This window comes from Peromyscus eremicus, chromosome 5 (genome assembly GCF_949786415.1).
Source record: "Peromyscus eremicus chromosome 5, PerEre_H2_v1, whole genome shotgun sequence".
Classification (NCBI taxonomy): domain Eukaryota; kingdom Metazoa; phylum Chordata; class Mammalia; order Rodentia; family Cricetidae; genus Peromyscus; species Peromyscus eremicus.
Window position 1 is genome coordinate 47095433 of NC_081420.1, and position 21553 is coordinate 47116985.

A 21553-nucleotide genomic window follows, 5' to 3' on the forward strand; every position below is an offset into this window, starting at 1 on the left:
TGTCTTGAAAAACATTAAAAAAAAAAAGAATGCCTGAAATATTCAATGAAGATAATAATATTTTACCCTAAAGAAAGGATAAATTTTGAATCAATTGAATTGATGCTAGCGACCTCAAGAAGTGGTGTTTGTTAGGGAACTGGGCTTCTCCATGTAGTCCACTTCTTCTAGAGTCAATTCGATGGAAGGGAGATGGAGGAGGCAGAGGTTCCAGGAGGGTATGAACAGAAAGTGCCTTGTGTCTTCATTCTTTTTCCTGTGTGAATGCAGAGAAAAGCCCCTGAAAAAGATGCTCCATGTCATATTTTACATCCCCTCGAAGGGCAGCTCCCTCACAGTTTATTCCCCTCAACACATCTTTTGATACCCATCAGGATGTGACACAAGTTGCCGGTTTTTGGTGACCCTGTCCAATATCTCCTTTCTTCCACAGAATCTGTACCAGAACAGGTTTTTGGGCCTGGCTGCCATGGCGTCTCCATCTAGAAATTCCCAGAGCCGACGCCGATGCAAAGAGCCCCTCCGCTACAGCTATAACCCGGACCAGTTCCACAACATAGACATCAGAAATGGCGCCCATGATGGCATCACCATCCCTCGCTCCACCAGTGACACTGACCTGGTCACTTCAGACAGCCGCTCTACACTCATGGTCAGCAGCTCCTACTATTCCATAGGGCACTCCCAGGATTTGGTGATCCACTGGGACATCAAGGAAGAAGTAGATGCTGGAGACTGGATTGGCATGTACCTTATCGGTGAGTACATTATCACGACTCTACTCATTGGAGCTACTGACTCATATGAGCAGGCTGACAGTGTACCATGAAAAGGAAGAAGGTCTTATGTGTGTGGTTTGATAGTTCAAAAAGAATCTTATTCATAATTCACTGTTATTTTTAATTTTTGAGATGATATAATTACATAATTTTCCCCTTCCTTTTCCTCCTTCCAAAGCCTCCCATGTACCGATCTTTTACTTTCAAATTCACAGCTTCTTTTGTTGTTGTTGTTGCTGTTGTTAAACGCATACATGTGTGTATATATGGGTAATATATATATATATATATATATATATATATATATATATATATTCTGAATACAACTTTCTCAGTCCGTATAATGTTTCTTATATGTATGCTTTCAGGACTGATAGTTTGATACTGAACAACCAATTGGTATGCTCTTCCCTGGGGTACTATTTTTCCTTCTCTCCCCTACAGTATAATTAAGATGCACAATCAGCAGAGTTACACTATAGTCTAACACACTGGAGACCATCAATGCTTGCTTTTTTTACAGATATACAATAATGCTACTCTTACATTTCTTTTTAAATAGAAGAAAATCATGAACAATCAGGGAAAAACATGATTAAAAACAAATATTTGCAACTAGAGAACACTCTCCCTTTGTACCTAAGTGAACAGCAAAAGCCCACCTTAAATCCTCATGGTTGTAGGGAACACCCTACACCCAACTAATGTACTCATATCTCTGAACAGGTAATTTCAACATTTTTCTCCCAACAATCTTTTCTCCAGCTCCTTTAACATCCCTACTTTATAGCCAAAACACATGATGGAATTGTATACCCAGTCATATGGAGAAAGTTGACTTGCTTATTATTCAGCATATGATTCCATAACTGAAAGAGATTTTTGTATGTGAATTTCCTCAAATCTGTTCAAACAAATTAAATTGTGCTTATAAATTTGATATTGTGGCAACTATTTTATAAAATTGTCAACATTTTCCTTTGTTTTAAAAATAAACCTTATAGCTGGGCGGTGGTGACGCACGCCTTTAATCCCAGCACTCGGGAGGCAGAGCCAGGCGGATCTCTGTGAGTTCGAGGCCAGCCTGGGCTACCAAGTGAGCTCCAGGAAAAGCGCAAAGCTACACAGAGAAACCCTGTCTCAAAAAACCAAAATAAATAAATAAATAAATAAATAAAATAAAAATAAAAATAAAAATAAACCTTATAAATTTGAAAATATAATAAATTACATGAAAATAGTTATTTCCTCTATTGCATATGATAGAATCCAGTGTGGAACAAATTGATATGATTATCCACAGGTCAGTGTATAATTTAGAGGTACTGCAAATGTCAACAGAACCTCCAAACTTTCTGCCTTCCATTTATACAGTTTGCCTTCATACATTCCAACACATACCACCAGATTTAATACTGCTGACTATAACAGGAAGTAATGCACATTATGAGCAATTTATAACCTAGTTCATTTTTTATGATAAAATATTTGTCTAACTAATTAGTCAGGAAACAATTAGTCTGATAAATATTAGTCTGATAAAATATTAGTTCTGATAAAATATTTTGTATAATTAGTCAGGAAGCAATTAGTCAGGAAAATATTTTTACTCTCTTGAAGGTTCTGCATAATGTAATATGTATGTGTGTGTGTGTATAATAAAGATGAAGCAATATATATTTTGATGTTTTTAAACAAGTAGTAGTTACTAAATAAATTTGACTTCTGACCAGAAAAATTTAATAAATTTTAAAATTAAGTTTTCAAATAAAATAACATCTATCTAAAACAGAGATTGAAAACTAACAAAAACCCATCAAGCATACATGTTTAGTCTATGGTGTTTAGTTGTATATTTGATTATCAACACTAAACATGCAGATATTTCACTTTAAAGTCCTATTTTTGATGTCTTGACAAAAGACCCCATTTGGGTAGACTTTGTAAAGCCAATAGGACTATAATTAGCTAGCATTCATTACCTCCTTTGGTTAGTCTGAACCTTCAGTTTTGCCACAATCCTCCTCCCTACCTACCTCTGCTTTAACTAGGAATGTGATTTATCACTTGAAGGAATTGTTTGTTACATGTGCACATACATAAGCACATAATTTTAAACCAACTTTTGTACAGGAGTATCTTCCCCTAGTTTGTGAACATTGATGCCATTTTTCAAGTTAAGGAAAAAATGGAAAATGAGTCTGTTTAAAAAAAAAGATAATGAGCTTAGTAGAAAACTTACTGAGTGTGAAACACAGCAAGGACAAATGTGCAAGTTAGTTTTAGTCCACTTGACATACTAGAGCTACCTGGGAAGAAGGAGTTTCAACTGAGGAACTGTGTTCATCAAATTGTCCTGGGGGTGTGCCTGTGGGACATTTTCTTAGTGATTGAGGTTGAAAGGCACAACCCACTGTGGGTAGTGTTTTCCCTAGGCAGGTGATCCTGGGTGGTATAAAGAAGCAATCTGAGTAAGCCATGGAAACAAGTCAGTAAGTAGCATTCCTCTGTGATCTGTGCTTCAATTCTTGCCTCCTGCCTCTGCAGCTCAATCATATAGATCCATGCTAGAATTTATCAAATTGTGGTACTGGGTACCCTGTGAGTATGTAAGGTCAATCACAGATTATGTGTAAGAAGAAAGCATTAAAGGTCCCTACCAGAGCAAGAGACAAATACAGAGGAAGGAGGGAACTCAACAGGAAGATGAAGGACGTGGTAAAGAAATAAGGCAGCTAGAAACTTACCCCACAAAGAAGAGAAAGAGGTGTTAGGAGAAGGAAGAGACCATTGGCCATACTGAGTTTCTTGAAACTTTGAGTAAGAACTGGTGTTACATGACATTTTTTGACTGAGCCAAAAGAACCATAACTCATCATTTTAAAAAGTTAATCTGACAATTTATTATTGTCATAGCAGCTACACACATATAACTGTGATGTTATTTAATGTTGAATGGCAACACTTTAAATAGAATCATACTTCAAATATAGTTTACCGATCTAAAATTATCTGTGAATCTTAAAAGCTCATAATTTGTGTGTCCTTAGTAACTCACCTTCCAGATTTGCAGTGCCTTGTCTAAGCTCAAGTCATAGAACTAGACCTAGAAACTTAAGGGTGGGGGTGGTTGTTTAATCTGACCTGTCATTCCCATGTGAGGAGATGCAGGGCAGCCCTCCCACAGCCATGAAACTGCCTCTCCTAGAGTTCACACTGACCATGGAGATATGTTGGTGTTTTGAACAGCATCAGGAATGTGTTGTTATACATAAGTAGAGCAGAGCAATGCCCAAGTAGAACCAAAATTATGATTTTTGACATTATATGACCTCCAGACTTTTCGAACCAAAACCATTTTTTTCTTCTGTAAGAAGGTGAAGATATCTGTACATAGAAGGTGATGTGACCTCCTCAATGACACTGTTACCAAGTCACCCATGCTTCCCTTAACCAGGGACATAGGAACCTAGCAACGGGTTTAATAACATTAATATTGCTGCTGTTACAGCATTGTAGCATTAAGTTGCTCTTACTTACAGAATGGATATTATGAGATAGATAATAGCAATAAATAGATAATAAATAAATAAGATAGATTCTTTCTGGGTAATAGTATGGAGAAGAGTCATGTGGTTCCAATTATAGATAGACATTGTTTAGAATAGTACTCTGCCTGTAGATAAATATATTTCCTCACCCAGGTAGTTTTGTGTAAGCTTTGAGTTACTTATTTCAAGTTACTCCAAAATGGATATAAAACTGCAATTTCCATCTCAGGGTTAATGAGAGTAATTAGTGAGATAGTGTACATTGGGAGGGTAGTTTCAGGGTGTTGTTTATTTGTTTGGCTTGCTTAATTTTTGTTTTGCTTCACAGTTAATATATCTCTTTTTCATTTATTTTGTCAAATTACTTTATTTTCTAAATGAAATGTGATGAATAAACCTAATTCAACCCATACTCGACCCTTCAATTATGTTTTAGTTGTACCTCATACAAAAAAGGTTCTGGCCAAGTGAATATGGACTGGAGAATGATTTTTAAACATCAGATAATGAGCAGGAGTTTATCATTTGGTCCAAACACAAGTACATAAAAGTTTTGTTATAAACAGGTATTTCCGGTAAATAGTGTTAAGTTGTGCCTACATGACTTTCACAAATAAAAGAACTGTTTTATTAGTCTATATCTATAGTTAAGACTCAGTAACGCCCATGTCTCTTTTGCTGAGGTTAATATATATAATTTGATTAGTATAAATGATAGCTCTAGCCATTGAAAATGCTATGTTATTTAGAAATCACCTATAAAGATTCTTTTATCCTCATTTCATATTCCTAATATTTAAAAATGTAACATCTTAAAATTACATTTATTTATTTATTCATTTGTGTGTGTGTGTATGTGTGTGTGTGTGTGTGTGTACATGCATGCATTTATTTTATGTGTGTTTCCAGGTCTCAGTCTGTGTGCCTGTATATGAGCATGCATGAGCCATGGCCCACATGGATGCCAGAGAACAACTTGAAAGAGTCCCTTTCTCTCCCTTCAGTTCTCTTCTTATACTAAGTGTGTCTTCAGGTTGTTGGGTTTGCTAACAAGTTCCTTTAGATGATAAGGCATCTGTGAGCCTTTAACTAAGATCTTAAAACACTTTAGAGGATTATCAGTTTTTAAAAACAGCAATTCCTTTGATTCTGAAGTAAAACCTACAAAAACTGTTTAAATATAAAATAAGTATGCAATTAAAATCAGAAAAAACAACCAAACAGATAAAATAGGCATAATATGCTGATAATTTGCAAATCTAGCTGTCTTATTAACTTAGTTTCAATAAATTACAGTCATTATCATAGTATGATATCCCAATTCCATGCTAGAATTTGCTGAGTAATTTAAAACAATGAAATTAGAGTATATTCATGCATTCAGAATTCCACGTCAAGAGATAACCAAAAAATTCTCTAACATTCTGTTAATAAAGCATATCCATAGACTAGAGCCTGGAGATTCGTATTCTCTCCCAAGTCTTACAAGTTGCTCTACCTGCATGCAGTAAAAGGTCATAGTCTTTATCTAATTGTTTATTTTGAATGGTTTGAGATTACTTCTGTGACTTGTACCTGCTTGATGTGTGTACACTTGTGTAATTATGCTAATTGAGGCTTATGCATGCTGAAACCATGTCTTATTTGGTGCTGTTCCATGAAAACTGAAGTAATTATGATGAGTTATCAAATAATTTTTGAAAGAACACAGCACTGGTGAGTGTTTCAGTGAACACAGTGCTTCACAAAGCAAGAGTCATCTCTCTGCTTCTCAATCTTGAGAGAAGACAGATAATAGATGATAGATACACACAAAACATACCCATGTATACACATAAATATATGTAAGGTTTTATATATAGGTGAATGTGTGTATGTGTGTGTACGTGTGTGTGTGTGTGTGTGTGTGTGTGTGTGTGTGTGTGTGTGAGAGAGAGAGAGAGAGAGAGAGAGAGAGAGAGAGAGAGAGAGAGAGAGAGAGAGAGGTTTTTTTCATGGAACCCAGGTGTCCTAGATAGCTCCAACTGTCAACTTGATATGACCTACAGTCATCTGAAGGAGTCTCAATTGAGGGATTTCCCAGGTCAAATTGGCCTGTGGCCATATCTGTAAGGAAATGCCTTGATTGGTTATTGATGTGAGAGGGCCTAACACCCTATGGGATACACCATCTTTTGCAGGATGTATAATGCAGCTTGCTTAACACAAGCCTATGAGTAAGCCAGAGGGCAAGCCACAGCATTCCTCAATGATTCCTGCCTCCAGGCTCCTTTTTTGAGTTTCTGCTCTGACTTCCTGCCTTAAGTTCTCTTGGTGATGGATTGTGACTTGGAAGTGTAAGCCAAATAAACTCCTTCCTCTCCAAATTGCTCTTGGTTAGTGTGTTTTATCACAGCAACAGAAAGGAAACTAAACACCAGTTATGGTGGTTAATCCTGATTGTCAGGTCAGTAGAATTTAAAAGCAACATGAAAACAAAATCTGGGCTTGCCTGTGAAGGATTATCTAGATGAAGTTGATTGAGACGGGAAGAGTATCTAAATGTAAACAGCATCATTCCCTATGGGCTAGAATTTAGGACTGAACAAAAAGGAGAAAGCAAGAATTTAAGGATTATCTAGATGAAGTTGATTGAGACGGGAAGAGTATCTAAATGTAAACAACATCATTCCCTATGGGCTAGAATTTAGGACTGAACAAAAAGGAGAAAGCAAGAATTTATTGAGCACAAGCACTCATTCTCACTACTTCCTGACTTTGAACATATGGTGACCAGCTGCCTCAACTTCCTGCTACTGTGACTTTCTTACCACGGTGGATGACTGTACCTTGTAACTGTGAACCAAAATAATCTCTTCCTTCCTTATAGTACCTATTTCGGGTATTGTATCATAGCAATGAGAAAAGTAACTAATATACCAAAGCTTCACACTTGCTAAGGAAATGGTATAGAATGGAGTTACATCACCAGCCCGCGTATTATTACTCACACATTACATGTTCTGGTATTTTTGTCTCTTTGTTCTTGCATTTTAAATGGGGTAGCAAAAATAACAACAAATCAAAGAAACAAAGCCCTTCTTTCTGTTAATAATGACACAACAGCAAATACTGGACTATTTGTAAATAAAAGAGATATTTTTTTTTCTCATGGTTCTGGTTCAAGATCCAAACCACAATCCATGGAACTAATTCAAGGCCCAAACCAGGACACATGGAACTGATTCAAGGCCTAAACCAGGAAACATGTGCACACACTATGCCAATCAGCCTTCTAGTACTGCAGCAAAATTTTTTAGACAACCAACCTTTTTACTTTTGGCTCACTGTTTCAGGATTTTAGTCTGTAATCAGTTGGCTCTATTGATTGGGATGCTATGGCAAGGCAATACACCATGATGGAGAACACTTGAGAGAGCAAAGCTACTCACTGTAACAAGAAAGTGAAAAAGAGAGAAAGAGGAAGAATCTAGGATTGTACTATCTTCTTCAAGGGCACATCCCCAGGGACTAGAACCTTCCACCAGGTTCTATTTCTTAGTTTTTACCACTCCCCAAGAGCACCAAACAAGAGATTACACCTTTAATCTATGGCCTTTTAAAGATCCCAACATCTATAATATCTACCCTGTGTTGTCTCTCTCTTCTTTAAGCTACTAGTATTCAATCTTGTTGCTTCATGATTATGGCCTCAATTAATCGTTACCACCTGTCAAAACTCTATAGCCAATTACATTTCCACTTCTTAAACTTTTCTCAATATAGCTAGGGTTTATGGTGGTTTAGTAAAATAGTCGTTGTAGATTCTCCTCTAAGATCCATTATTTTATTAGGCATGGGTATTTGGATAGGTTTTGTGGAAGGGAAGTAAAATTGTAAGAGCCAGAAGAATAAGGGGATTGCTATGAGATTGGTTGTCATATGAATGTCAGAAACTGTACCCAGAAAGACTCATCAACATTACTGCCTAAACATGAGCTGAACGAAAACAACAATAATAGACACGCTAAAGTGGTTGGTCCGACCCTACATAAGGGACTACGGGCAGCTAAAGAATGCTGAGAACGGGAAGAGCACAATTGGCTATCCTATACCAAACAGTCAGCCCTGAAAACATATATACAGGTAACATTATACAGACTGAAAAGGTTGTGCTCATGTACTTAGGAGTGTGTGTGTGTGTGTGTGTGTGTGTGTGTGTGTGTTCAACAACTATTACTAAAAAAAAAAAGAGGACATGAATTTTAAAAGAGCAAGAACAGATATATGAAAGGGTTTACAGGGAGGAAAAGGGAAGTGAGAATATGTACTTATATTAAAATCTCAAAAATAAAAGAAACAATATTTTAAATGAAAAAACATACCTCCCAGCTGGAATCAAGCTCCAACATGAGTTTCAGAATAGACACACTCTATACAAACCAGTATTTGTTCCATTGTGAGAAATCACACACTAGGAGTTATGGGAAATCCAGAATAAACTGAAATTCAACCCCTGGCCATAAAATAGATTAATGTACAGTGCCTTAAAATTTAGAGAAAAAAGTCTAAAATGATCTTTTGGACTAGGTACTTGCACACAGTCTCCTAGAATTCCTCCCTTCCCCCTGCCCCCCCATCTCAATCTATGCTATACCTCCTCCACTGATGTTGCAGCTTCTGTAACCCCTTCTTCCTCTTCTTCCTCTATTTTTAAGAATTCTTCTGTATGGTCATCAACTCTTGGAAGTTGGCATCCCACTAGCATATAAGAGGACTAACGCCATATTTGTTTAGTTACATCAGAAACTGAATACCTTTCTATGAAGAAACACTATGAAGTAAAAGTCAAAGAAGAGGGAAAAAGGCCTTGGTTAGGGACCTGTACTGTCATTTGTCCTTAGAGTCTCCTCCTAGTTATGGGAGTCAGAGCTTCATCTGGGTTTCTGGAGAGGGCAGGCAAGTAGAATCTACCCATCTCTCTGGTCCTACGACTTCAGTGAAGAATCCCTTAGACATTTCCTCTAGGTTTAATTATAAGGTATTTAAAAATAGATTATGGGGTCACTTGTCCATTTTGCTCTTAATGGCAATGCTTCTGTTGTCCATTCTGTGAATACAGGGTATAGAAACTGTAGTTAGTACCCATTTTGAAGACAAATCAAGAAAAAAGACATTCTTTATTTCTTAGATATGTTTTTTTCTGTACACTTCAAAAAATCTTTCTGATTAAAATGGCCTGCAAAAATCTTTACTCTGTTATAAGCTGTGGCTCCAGTAGAATTCTGAATGTCAAAAGAAATATTTATCAATATATTTGATTTGAGGAATCAAATATGTTCTGGACAAAATAGATAATGTCTACATTTTAAGTACTACTGGCATTCCAATATTTAACGTTATTATTGATTTTGCTCATTAATTACTTTGAGACTTACAGAATGCTTTATTTTTCACACAGACTCTGAAAAAATAACTACGTATTAGATGTCTGATATTGTTCTAAGATCATTGCTGTGATAGTCCAGTTAATCTTTAGAGCAGAATGCTAAGATGCATGCTATTATTGTCACCATTTTGTAGTGAGTAATATAAGACTTGCAGGCATTAATTATGATACCTAAGATCACAGTGTATAATGATACAGGAAAGCTTCCTGCTGAGGAAGTTTATATACCCCTTGTAGACATCTGCCTCAACAGACAACACATAGCAAAGCACTTTTAGGTAGAGAGCTGGAGAGGTGCCACTGGTCATTGTGGGGAAGAGCATGACTTGACCCACAGCATCCACTTCTGTTCTCTTCTGTCCTCAAATACCTTCCTCTAGTGTAGAATCTGCTCTTCTAAAAATTAAATCCTACTTCCTTATGCACCTGTGTTCTGGAGACCAATCTCTCTTCATTTAGTTGCACTTGTGTAAGGTTCGGATGGTAGAAGTGACACATGGGACTCTGCCTGCTCTCTGGCCTGTGGCTGCTGCAACAATGGCCTGAGAAAACTGGCATTTCTATAGCAGCGTCATAATGTCCACTCACCAAATTCATGGGCACAACAGGTATGGACGGTGGCAACAACATACCACTTGCTGCCCATCCTCTTGGTGAGCAAAGAGGCACTTGATGTGGCCTTATCAGCAGCCTCCCTTTTCAGGATTATAGCTCATGTTCTGAGACCTTATATTCCATAGGCTTCAGGGAAGCTTCTCCAAGGAAAGGCAGCAGCTCAGCTAGGATCCATTTAGATGGGAGTATTAACCTGGTGCTTATTTTTGGAGTCCATTTCTCCAGTACTGAATCCCTTTTATTAAATCGCTTTCTGAATAAAGTATATACACTCATCTGTTCTGAGGTTCACCCTGACAATACCCCTGGATTCTCAAGCAAAGAAGAGTAATATGTCTATCAAATGGTGATGACTGCCTTTGATACAAGGTTGGGAAAGGGATATTCATCAGGGCTGTTATCAGTTCCTTAGAACATGCTGCACTTAAACACACACAGCAAAATCCAGGTTTTTCTCTTTGCAATGTGTGTTATCTTTTTTTATCTTATCAAAGTTTTCCAATTCTTCTCAGCCATGTACTTTTTCTTGCCTTTAGCTGGTTTCCTTGCTATTTAACCATTTAAATACTTTCTATATTCTAAGGAAATTAACTATTTTCTTGAACAAATACTCAAATGTGTGAGAAAATCTCTAAGACTATAGACCATGTTTTGTTTATCCATTTATCCCCCTGGTTTAGTCTAGAATGAAGCAAAATATGTGATATACATTATCCAATACATGAAAGAATTTCCTCCCTTCTACATGCCATTGTATACAAATATCTGACTCTGACTATGACATCATAGTGGATAATATAAACACATACCATCTCTTGGAGAACTGCCACAATGAGGAACATTTATACTTGGATATAAAAGTTCAAGGAGCTGGGAAATATTATGTTTTTTTTAAGTAAATGAAGCAATCACTATAAAAAGCATATTATACAATAATCATAATAATAGAATCAGGGCTGTGAGCACACACTGTGAACAGTTATATTTTGCAAATAAGTTATTTTTCAAAGGACACAAACAGTTCTTGTTAATGGAGCAGCGAGACAATGGTGCTCTTCCCAGTTCTCTTTGAAAAGAAGGGTTGGCTGGAGAGATGGCTCAGTGGTTAAGAGAACTGGATGTTCTTCCTAGAGGTCCTGAGTTCAATTCCCAGCAACCACCAGTTGGCTCACAACCATTTGTAATGAGATCTGGCTCCCTCTTCTTGCCTGCAGAAGACTGTACATGCAGACAGAAGATTGTACCCATAATAAACAAAATAAATCTTTAAAAAGAAAGAAAGAAAGAAAGAAAGAAAGAAAGAAAGAAAGAAAGAAAGAAAGAAAGAAAGAAAGGAAGGAAGGAAGGAAAGAAGGGTCTGCAAAGACAAAAACAACTTTCCATGCACAAAACTAGATACTTTAATTCTAATTCCTAATTCATCTTTCTTTCTTCTCTATGTCCCTCTTGTTTTTACTTTTCAGCTATAAACCTCCAAAATGTTAACAATCTAATTCCTGTGGACCCAATCTAATTCCTAGCTTTGCCCTCTTTGAGTTTCCTAGTTCATATCTCTGTTGCCATGATAAAACACTAACTAAAAGCAACTTGGGAATACAGGGGTTTGTTTGGTTTACATGGACCATCACAGTACATCCTTGAGAAGGCAAGAGCAGGGGCCCAAGAGAGAATCTGGAGGCATGAACCGAAGCACAGCCCTGGAAGGAGACTACTTACTGGCCGACTTTACAGCTTGCTCAGTCTGCTTTCTTGCACTACCCAGGAACACCTGCCCATGGGTGGCACCACCCACAGGGGACTCAGCCTTCCCTCATTAATCATTAATCACGAAAATGCCCCCACAGACATTCACACAAGACAATCAGATGAAGGCACTTCCTCAGTTGGTGACTCTAGTCTGTGTCAAGTTGACAAAAAGTAGCAAGCACAAAGATTTTTCCCACTTTGACTTTTCTCTTACTTGATCAAGGAATTTCTGTGCTGACTCATCCTATACCCTTCCACTCCTAATCTTAGTGGACATTCAATCCTACGGTATGTCATAGTGCACTTGCTCCTTGGTTCTCTGATAGTTATTAAAGTTAAGACCATTTGACCATATGGTGTTTACACAGTGGGCCTGTCCACAAGTTTTGGTTCTTTCTTAAGCAAATATTATACTCCCAGAGTAATATAAGCATGATATCAGATGCACTGAGGCATAACTTCTGAAGTATACATCTCAACTCTACTACAATATAGTACCATTTGAATGTCACAAATATTTCAAGTAAAAAAGTACAGCTGATATAAAAGCAATGAAATAACCACGGAGGTTTAATCACAGAGGTTTAATCTCTGTGAGATTATGAAAGAAACAGTAAAGCTCAAAGTACTATAAACATCTCAAAAACAAAACAATAACAAAAGCCAATTACAGAGCTATGGACCTCAAAGAGAATGAATTAGATGAAATCCCAGACAGAAAATTTAAATGAATGGTTATAAAAATGTTTAAAGAGGGGTTTGCAAGATGGCTTAGTGGTTAAAAGTGCTAACTGCTCTTTCAGAGCATCTGAGTTCAATTCCTAACCCATATTAGGTGGCTCTCAACCACCTGTATCCCAGCTCCATGACAACTGACACTGCAGGTATTGTGGGCACCTACACTGTGTGCACATACCCACAATAGATGCACATACATAAATGATCATTAAAATAGATCTCAGCAAAAGTTTAAAGAATAAAAGTGTAAGTGTGTCAATAAACTCCCATGTTAATTCAAAGGGAGATATACATAAACATCTAATTAAATAATAAAGTCAGTACAAGGAACAAAAATTCAATAAACACACAAAAAAACCCAAAAATTTAAAAACAAAATCTTTAGTAAATCAAATAAAAGCCTCAACAGAAAGCCTGACTAATAGAACTAATCAAGTGGAATGCAGAATATCAAGAATGGAAGACATGATATATTAATTGGAACATCTAGACACCTACAAAGATAATATAATAAAACATGGACAAAACATGTATGTATTATGGAACACCATTTTAGATGAATTTACAAATCATGGTGATGAAGGATAATGACTGACTCCCTACTAAGGCAAAAGCAATATGTTCAACACAACATAGCAGAAAACTTCCAAAATTTGAAAAAAGACATGGTCATTCTGGTTGAGGAGATATTTAGAACACTAAACAGAAAAATATCTTTCCATGTCATATTCTAAAAAATAAATAAATAAATAAAAAACACCTGAACATAGAGAACAAACACAAATACTGAATGATGAAATAGAGAACAGGATACATACAAAGGAAATAAAAACATCAGAATTACAGATTTATCAACAGAAAGCCAAGCGCCCCAAAGAGCATGGAATATTATATTCCAAGCACTGAAAGGTAATAGTTGTCAACCCAAATTACTATACACAGCAAAAATTATCTGTCCAAATTGAAAGAGGAAGAATAACTTCCCACAATTAAAACTACCATAAAGAATTCATAACTACTACACTGGCGCTACAGAAGATACGAGAAGTAATCCTTGAAATAAACATATCCAGGAGGCAGCAGGAAAGACTAAATCACAACAAGAGTGAATGATAAGACACAAAACACTACAAAATCAGCAAACACAGACAGACATTAATGGATACCTTTCAGTTCTAAATTTGATTATTAATGAGATAAATTCCCCCAATCAAAGACACTGGCTAAAAAAAATCTACTTATTGCATCAAAGAATCAAACCTTATTATCAAAGACAAATAGAGCTTGTGTAAAAGGATGGAAATTCCATTCAAATTAAATTGGACTAGAAAGTAAGAAGAAAACTCTGTCCTAACATCTGAAAAAAAAATCTCCAACCAAAATTCAGTCAAAAGAGGTAGGATGTCCCTTCATAATGATTATAACATTAAGAAGGAAAATTTTAAATTCCTATAACTGAAAATGAAAACACAGAATACCAAAGTCTGTGGGATGCAATGGAGCAATACCAAGAAGAAATTTCATAGCTATGTCTATATTTTAAAAATCAGAAAGGAGACTGATGGTAGAACCAGGAGGCCAGCAAGATGGTGCAGACTTGGGGTACCAAAAGGAAAGTCTATTACTACTAAAACAGGGATGTTGGAAATTACTGTTATGGATAAGACCACCCCATGAAGCCTCTCTGAATCCACATGACTCACAGTTTGCTGCTTACCTATGGTCTCTACTAAAAAATGGAAATCAATTGTCCTTGCGAAGCCAAAGCTGAGTAGATGATTGTACCACAGTGATGACTACATTAATTTCTTGCATTCCATTTGCCCAGATAACATGTCTGAAAAAGCAAGCAGATGCAGAGACTCATCGTTGATGAGGACTGTCCAGTATTTGATGGCTTGTTTGAGTTCTATCAGTTATCTACTGGTGGCTCTGTGTAAAGTGCTGTGAAACTTAATAAGCAGCAGACAGACATTGCTGTGAACTGGGCTAGGGGCCTGAATCATGCAAAGAAGTCTGAAGCATCTAGCTTATATCAGTGATAACAACTTGGTCATCCTGGAGCTGCAAAAGTACCACCCTTGGGTACTGTATATTGACATTGATATTTACCATGATGATGGCATGGAAGAGGCCTTCTATACCACAGACCATGTCATGGCTGTGTCCTTTCATAAATACAGAGAGTACTTCCCAGGAACTGGGGACCTATGGGATATTAGGGCTGGCAAAGGTAAGTGCTAAGCTGTTAACTACCCACTCTGAGATGGAATCCATACAACTCCTATGAAGCTATTTTCAACTCAGTCATGTCCAAATTAATGAAAACGTTCCAGCCTAGCACTGTGGTCTTACAATGTGGCTCAGATGCCTTGTCCAGGGATTGGTTAGGTTGCTTCAATCTGACATGCTATCATGTCATCAAAGGACATGGTAAGTGTATGGAGACTGTCAACAGTTTCAATTTACCTATGCTAATGCTGTATATACCATTGTAATGTCACTCAGTGCTGGACTTATGAAATAACTGTGGCCCTGGACACAGGCATCCTTAATGAGCTACCATACAATAACTTCTTTGAATACTTTGTACTGGATCAAGCTTCACATCAGTCCTTCTAACACGACTAACCAGATTACTAATGAATACCTGGAAAAGATGTAGCAGTGGCTCTTTGAGAACTTGAGAATGCTGCCTCATGCATCTGGGGTCCAAATGCAGGCAATACCTGAGGATGCTGCCCCAGAGGAGAGTGGTGATGAGGACCAAGGAGACCCTGACAAACACATCTCCATCTACTCCTCTGACAAATGTGAGGAAGAATTCTCTGATTCAGATGAGGAGGGAGGAGGTAGTCACAAGAGCTCTTCTAATTCCAAAAAAGCCAAAAGAGTCAAAACAGAGGATAAAAAATAGAAAGATCCAAAAGAGTAAAAAGAAATCACAGAATAGGAGAAAACAAGAGGAAAAACCAGAAGCCAAAGGGGTCCAAGAAGAAGTCAAATTGGCCTGAGCAAAATCTGTGCATCTAGCCAAGTTCCTCACTTCTCCCCAATCTCTCAGATTTTATATTTTTCTGTTCCACTATGTATTTATATAAAATACATTAAATATAATGTCCCCAGGGACTATACAAGAATCAGGGACCAGAGTCCAGGGCAGAGGTGCTGGGGGAATTCTTTCAAAGCTATCTTGTCCATCTTGCCCCAGGACTTAGTTTTGAACTAAGGGTCTAGGTGGAAAGTAAACAATAGGAAGACAAATACTAAACTGCCAAGTTCCTACTTAGGAGCTCTGTTAAGATGTCCTTATTAAGCTTTCTAGAAGGGGTGACTGGCTCTTCTGGGACCCTTTATTTTCAGCCTCAGGTAATCTCAGCCATTTTTAGATTGGTTCTATTTATACCCTCCCAGTGGTCTCAGGCAAGCAGAAAAACTCACATTGCCCTGTCTTCCCCCAGTTCTGTATGTGGAGGTAGTTGGCCTAGCTTCCTTTTTGAGAAATTTATATTTTGTGACTCTTTGTAATAAAACAGCACATTTCTATAAAATAATTTAAAAATAAATAAAAATTAAAAATCAGAAAGATCTCAAATAAGTTAATGATGCACCTTAGAGCATTGGAAAACCATAAAGTCAATAGAAGGAAGGAAAGGAATAATTAAGACCAGGGAGGATATGCAGGAAATAGACATGAAAATGCTGAGAATTAAAGAATAAAGAAAGAATTGATTCTTTGAAAGGGTAAACAGGATTGATAAGCCCTTAGCAACATTAACTAAAACAAAGAATGAGAAGACCCAAATAAAAAAATTAAAGATGAAAAGGGAGGGAGGCATTACAACAAATATGAATGAAAATATTATACATGTCTAAAACCCATATTCTACTAAATTGGAAAAGTTCTAAAGAAATGGATGAATTTTTAGACACATAAGACCTGCCCAAAATTAAACTAATATGAAATGAATTACTTCCATGGATCTACAACAAGCTATGAGATTGAAGCAGAAATTTAAAAACAACAAATCTTCAGAAGAGAAGTCCAGGTCCAGATGTCTTCATTGTTAATTTTACCAGGCAGCCAAAGAACTAATACCAAAGTTTCATAAACTATTCCATAAAATAGAAAGGGAAGGAACATAGCCAGATATCTTCTACAAAGCTAGTATTACCTTGTTACTAAAGCCAGATAAAGACACATGAAAAGAAAATTACAGAATTTTGTCCCCAGTAAACACTGATGCAAAAAAGCTAACTTCATCAATTCAGAAAGACACATCCTCTCATGATAAAAAGTTCTGAAGAAAATAGGCACGGAAAAACATATCTCAAAATAATAACAGCTATATATAACAAATGTATAACCAAAATTATATTAAATGAGATCAAAACAAAACCATCACCACTAAAATCAAGAACAAGCCAAGAATGCTTACATTCTTTTCTTTTAATATAGTGATAGAAATCTCAACTAGAACCAGAAAACAAGAGAAGGGAATCAAATGAATCAAGTAGGAAAGGAAGAATTCGGAGTATCCTTATTTGGAAATGTGAGCCTATATCTTAGACACCCTAAAAACTCTACCAGAACTCTTTTTCTGTGGCACCTCATAAGTAGTTGCTGTTGTCAAGATGAAGCTGAATATCTCCACTCTGAAACTCATTGAAGTGGGCAATGAACACAAGCTTCATGCCTTCTATGAGAAGTACATGACATATAAGTAGCTCCTGATGTTCTGGGTGAAGAGTGGAGGGTTTATGGGGTTCAAATGAATGAAGGAAATGAAAAACAAGATTTTCACATGAAACAAGGTGTCTTGACCCACAAGAGGAGTATGCCTGCTCTTGAGAGAATAGGAGAGGGGAATAGGAGAGGGGAAGCACAAGTGTGTTCTGGCTGCATTATGGATGCCAGTCCAAGTGTTTTCAACTTCCCAGTCTCTCTAAAGACAATGATGTCCACCAATACATTGTCAGAAAGCTGTTGAACAAAGAAGGTAAGAAGCCCAGGAGCAAAGCATCCAAAATTCAGTGTCCAAGATTCAGCATCTTGTTACTCCACATGTCCTACAATAGGGGCGCCTGTGTCATTGCTCTGAAGAGACAACGCACTAAGAAAAATGAGGAGAGGGGTGCAGAGTGTTCTAAACTTTTAACCAAGAGAATGGAAGAAGACAAAGAAAAATGCTAGGAACATATTGCCCAGAAATGTAGGCTGCCATTCCTGAGAACCTCTACTTCTAAGAAGTTCAGGCAAAAACTAAGTCTTTAAAGTAACAAATAAATGATCAGCCCTTGAATCTTTAAAAAAACAAAAACAAAAACAAAAACAAAACCCTCTACCAGAAAGATACAAAAGTAGCATAGAAAAATCAATAGTGTGGTCGTGGTGGTTGGACTCTGTAAGAGAAGGGTTAATGGGCATGCCTTTGGGGAATTATCTTTGTTACTGTTCTGGCTAGTTTTATGTCAACTTGACACAAACTAAAGTCATTTGAGAGGAGGGCACCTCAATTGAGAAAATGCCTCCATAAGATCAGGCTGTAGGGAGGGGCCTGTAGAGAATGTTCTTAATTGATGGGGAAGGGCCCAAACCATTGTGGGTGGTACCACCCTGGACTGGTGGTTCTGGGTTGTATGAGAAAGCAGGCTGAGCAATCCATGAGGAGCAAGTCAGAAAGAAGCATGGCTTCTTTCTTCCTCCACGGCTGCTGCATCAGCTCCTGCTTCCAGGTTCCTGCCCTGTTTGAGTTCCTGTCCTGACTTCCTTCAGTGATAGGGAAGCATAAGATAAATACCTTCCCTCCCCAACTTGCTTTGGTCATAGTGTTTTATCACAGCAATAGTAACCCTAACTAGGACAGTTATATTGACTGAGGAGGGAAAATGTGTTCACCATGAAGGACACCATCACAAGGTGATAGAGAAAAGAAACTAAGTTTGTTCTTGCTTCTTGAGTGCGGATGCAACGAAACCAAATGCTTCAGACTTCTGCCACTTGACTTCCCTGTCATCGTGAACTGTACCCTGAACTGTGATCCAGAATGAACCCTCTTGCTTAAGTTGCTTTTATTACAATATTTTTGTCACATCAGAAAGAACTAAGAAGTGACCTTCCTAAATACCCATGGGAGGCCTTACCTTGTTGGAGGAAGGAACAGGAGGTGGGTTGAGGTGAGAAGGCTGGAGGAGTGAGAGGGAAGCGAGGGTGATCTGTGGTTGGAATCTAAAATGAATAAAAAATTCCTTAGTAAAAATAAAAAAGAAAATGTTTACTGACTATACATATGACAGAGAATTAATATCTATAATATACAAAGAATTCAAAATAAAATCAAATACCAAAACCCAAAATGACCTAAATAATAAACTGGCTAATTAAAGCAAAACCAATCCTTGAATAACAAAGTAAGTATACATTGCCAAGAAACTGGTTCAAAATCCATCAGAAAAATGCAAATACAAGAGGCATTGAGATTTCACCTAAATAATAAACTGGCTAATTAAAGCAAAACCAATCCTTGAATAACAAAGTAAGTATACATTGCCAAGAAACTGGTTCAAAATCCATCAGAAAAATGCAAATACAAGAGGCATTGAGATTTCACCTCACTCATTAAGAATGGCAGTTACAAGAAAGCAAATAGCCAATATTGTCAAGATTGCAGACTATAGGGAGCCTTTATACTCGGCTCATAGAATGTAAATTATTCTAGACACAGAAATCAGTATGGAATTTCCTCACAAAATTCAAACATTCCTATGACACAGGTATATCATCTTGGAGTCCAAGTCAATGTATCACAGAGATACTTCACACTAACGCTTAGTAAATCACAGCCTTATTAACAATAGCAAAGTTGTAGAACCAGCCTAGGTGTCTGACAACAGAGGAACAGATTAAGAAAATTTGGTACAGCCGGGCAGTGGTAGCACACGCCTTTAATCCCAGCAATCCAGAGGCAGAGCCAGGCAGATCTCTGTGAGTTCAAGGCCAGCCTGGTCTACAGAGCAAGATCCAGGACAGGCGCCAAAGCTACACAGAGAAATCCTGTCTCGGGAAAAAAAAAAAAAGAAAGAAAGAAAGAAAGAAAGAAAGAAAGAAAGAAAGAAAGAAAGAAAGAAAACTTAGTACATAAATGCAATCAGATATTCTTTATCCATAAAGAAGAATGAAGTTATGTCATCTGCACAAAGCTGGAGATAACCATAACAAGCAAGCAAATGAAGCTGGTTTCAGACAGACAAATATTGCATGTTTTCTCTCAGTTGTGGGTCCTAGACTTCATAATTGCCATGAAAGTAAAAACAAACTGGGGAATGAAGGCAATTAGTGCAAGGGGATGTGGAGAATAGCAAGATATGGGTGGGAGTATATTTAGCGTATACATCTTATGAAAATGGCCTCATGGAATCCTGTTTAGTACATTTTAAAAAATAAAAAGTATTATGAGCCCCAGAATGAAGAAGATATGATACACGGTGGAGTTCATGAGAGATGGGAGTGGGAGAGGGAGAAAGCTATATTCAGGAAGGCAAGCACCATCAGACCTCTTCTCTATGTCTCTTTATTCATAAATGAGGATCAAGTCAGAAATTTTAATAAGACTGTCACAGATTTCATACAACTAAGAACTATTCAAAAATAATAACTTAAGAATTGCAGTGATTGTCCGTGGTTATTGCTTTCTGTTTATGGAGATGTTTAAGAAGTAAGTAAATTCATCTGCCAGAAATGTTGGGTAGAAAAAAATGCTTTGTTCTGATGGTGTCTTGGAACACTCCCAGCTTTCTATGTGATCTCAAGTGTTACTATTCATATCCTTTGCTCTTTTTCTTTGCTTCTCCTAAATATGCTGCTGGCTGATATGTTTCTCTGTTCTCCTTTTCCCTTCTGCACCCATAGGAGAAGTCTCATCTGAAAACTTTCTGGATTATAAGAATCGTGGAGTCAACGGTTCTCACAGAGGCCAGATCATTTGGAAGATTGATGCCAGCTCGTACTTTGTGGAGTGTGAGTACTGGCACCACTCCTATAGCCCAGTAGACATGGTTGGAGCAGAATTCAGCTGCACTCTTTCTGTTCTACTGCAGGGCTTCCACTTTGAAAGGTGCCTCCACTTAGGTGCTGGATAAAAGCAGAGGCAGGTTTAATGAGAAACCCTGTCTTGAAAAAACAAACAAAAAAATGAGAACCTTAAAACATGCTAGAGTACAGGTAAAGCTAAGAGCCACATGGCAATATATAGATCAGTAGAAATGTGTTCATTTAAATGTAAAAGTTAGCTAGTAACAAGCCTGAGCTATCAGCCGATCATTTATAATTAATATGAGCCTCTGAATGATTATTTGGGACTGGATAGTTGGGACAGAAAATGTCCATTTACATTATTTTGTCCACATATCCTTTTCTTCTGCATGGGGAGTGCATCTGCCCCTATGCTCTTCAGAAGCAAATTGATTTACTAGGCCATGTGTCCAGAGAACTTACTAATACTAGGCAGTGTCAAAGGCACAGGGGGTTATCTGATAGCCCTGCTAACAATAGCAACTTCCAAATCCTATGAGTAAGTGTGAGACAGTTAGTTGCCTTGCCTAATGAGAACTGCCTCCTACCTTGCCCACCTAAGTTATCCAAGTCATGACCATGAACTTAATCTATTATCAAGTTAAGGCAAGTAGAACATGAAAAT

General features: G+C 37.3%; 1 protein-coding gene and 1 pseudogene across 1 annotated transcript in view; both read left to right on the forward strand.

The window, feature by feature from the left end:
* Positions 1 to 438: 438 nt before the first annotated feature.
* Hecw1 (HECT, C2 and WW domain containing E3 ubiquitin protein ligase 1) overlaps positions 439 to 21553 on the forward strand; it is a 154420-nt gene continuing 133305 nt past the window's right edge. Inside the window, exons 1-2 of the mRNA XM_059263384.1 lie at positions 439 to 758; positions 20767 to 20874. Coding sequence (XP_059119367.1) covers positions 470 to 758; positions 20767 to 20874 — 397 coding nt within the window. The 5' untranslated portion in view covers positions 439 to 469. The remainder of the gene's footprint in view (positions 759 to 20766; positions 20875 to 21553) is intronic.
* On the forward strand, positions 14444 to 15871 carry LOC131911398 (histone deacetylase 1-like; annotated as a pseudogene).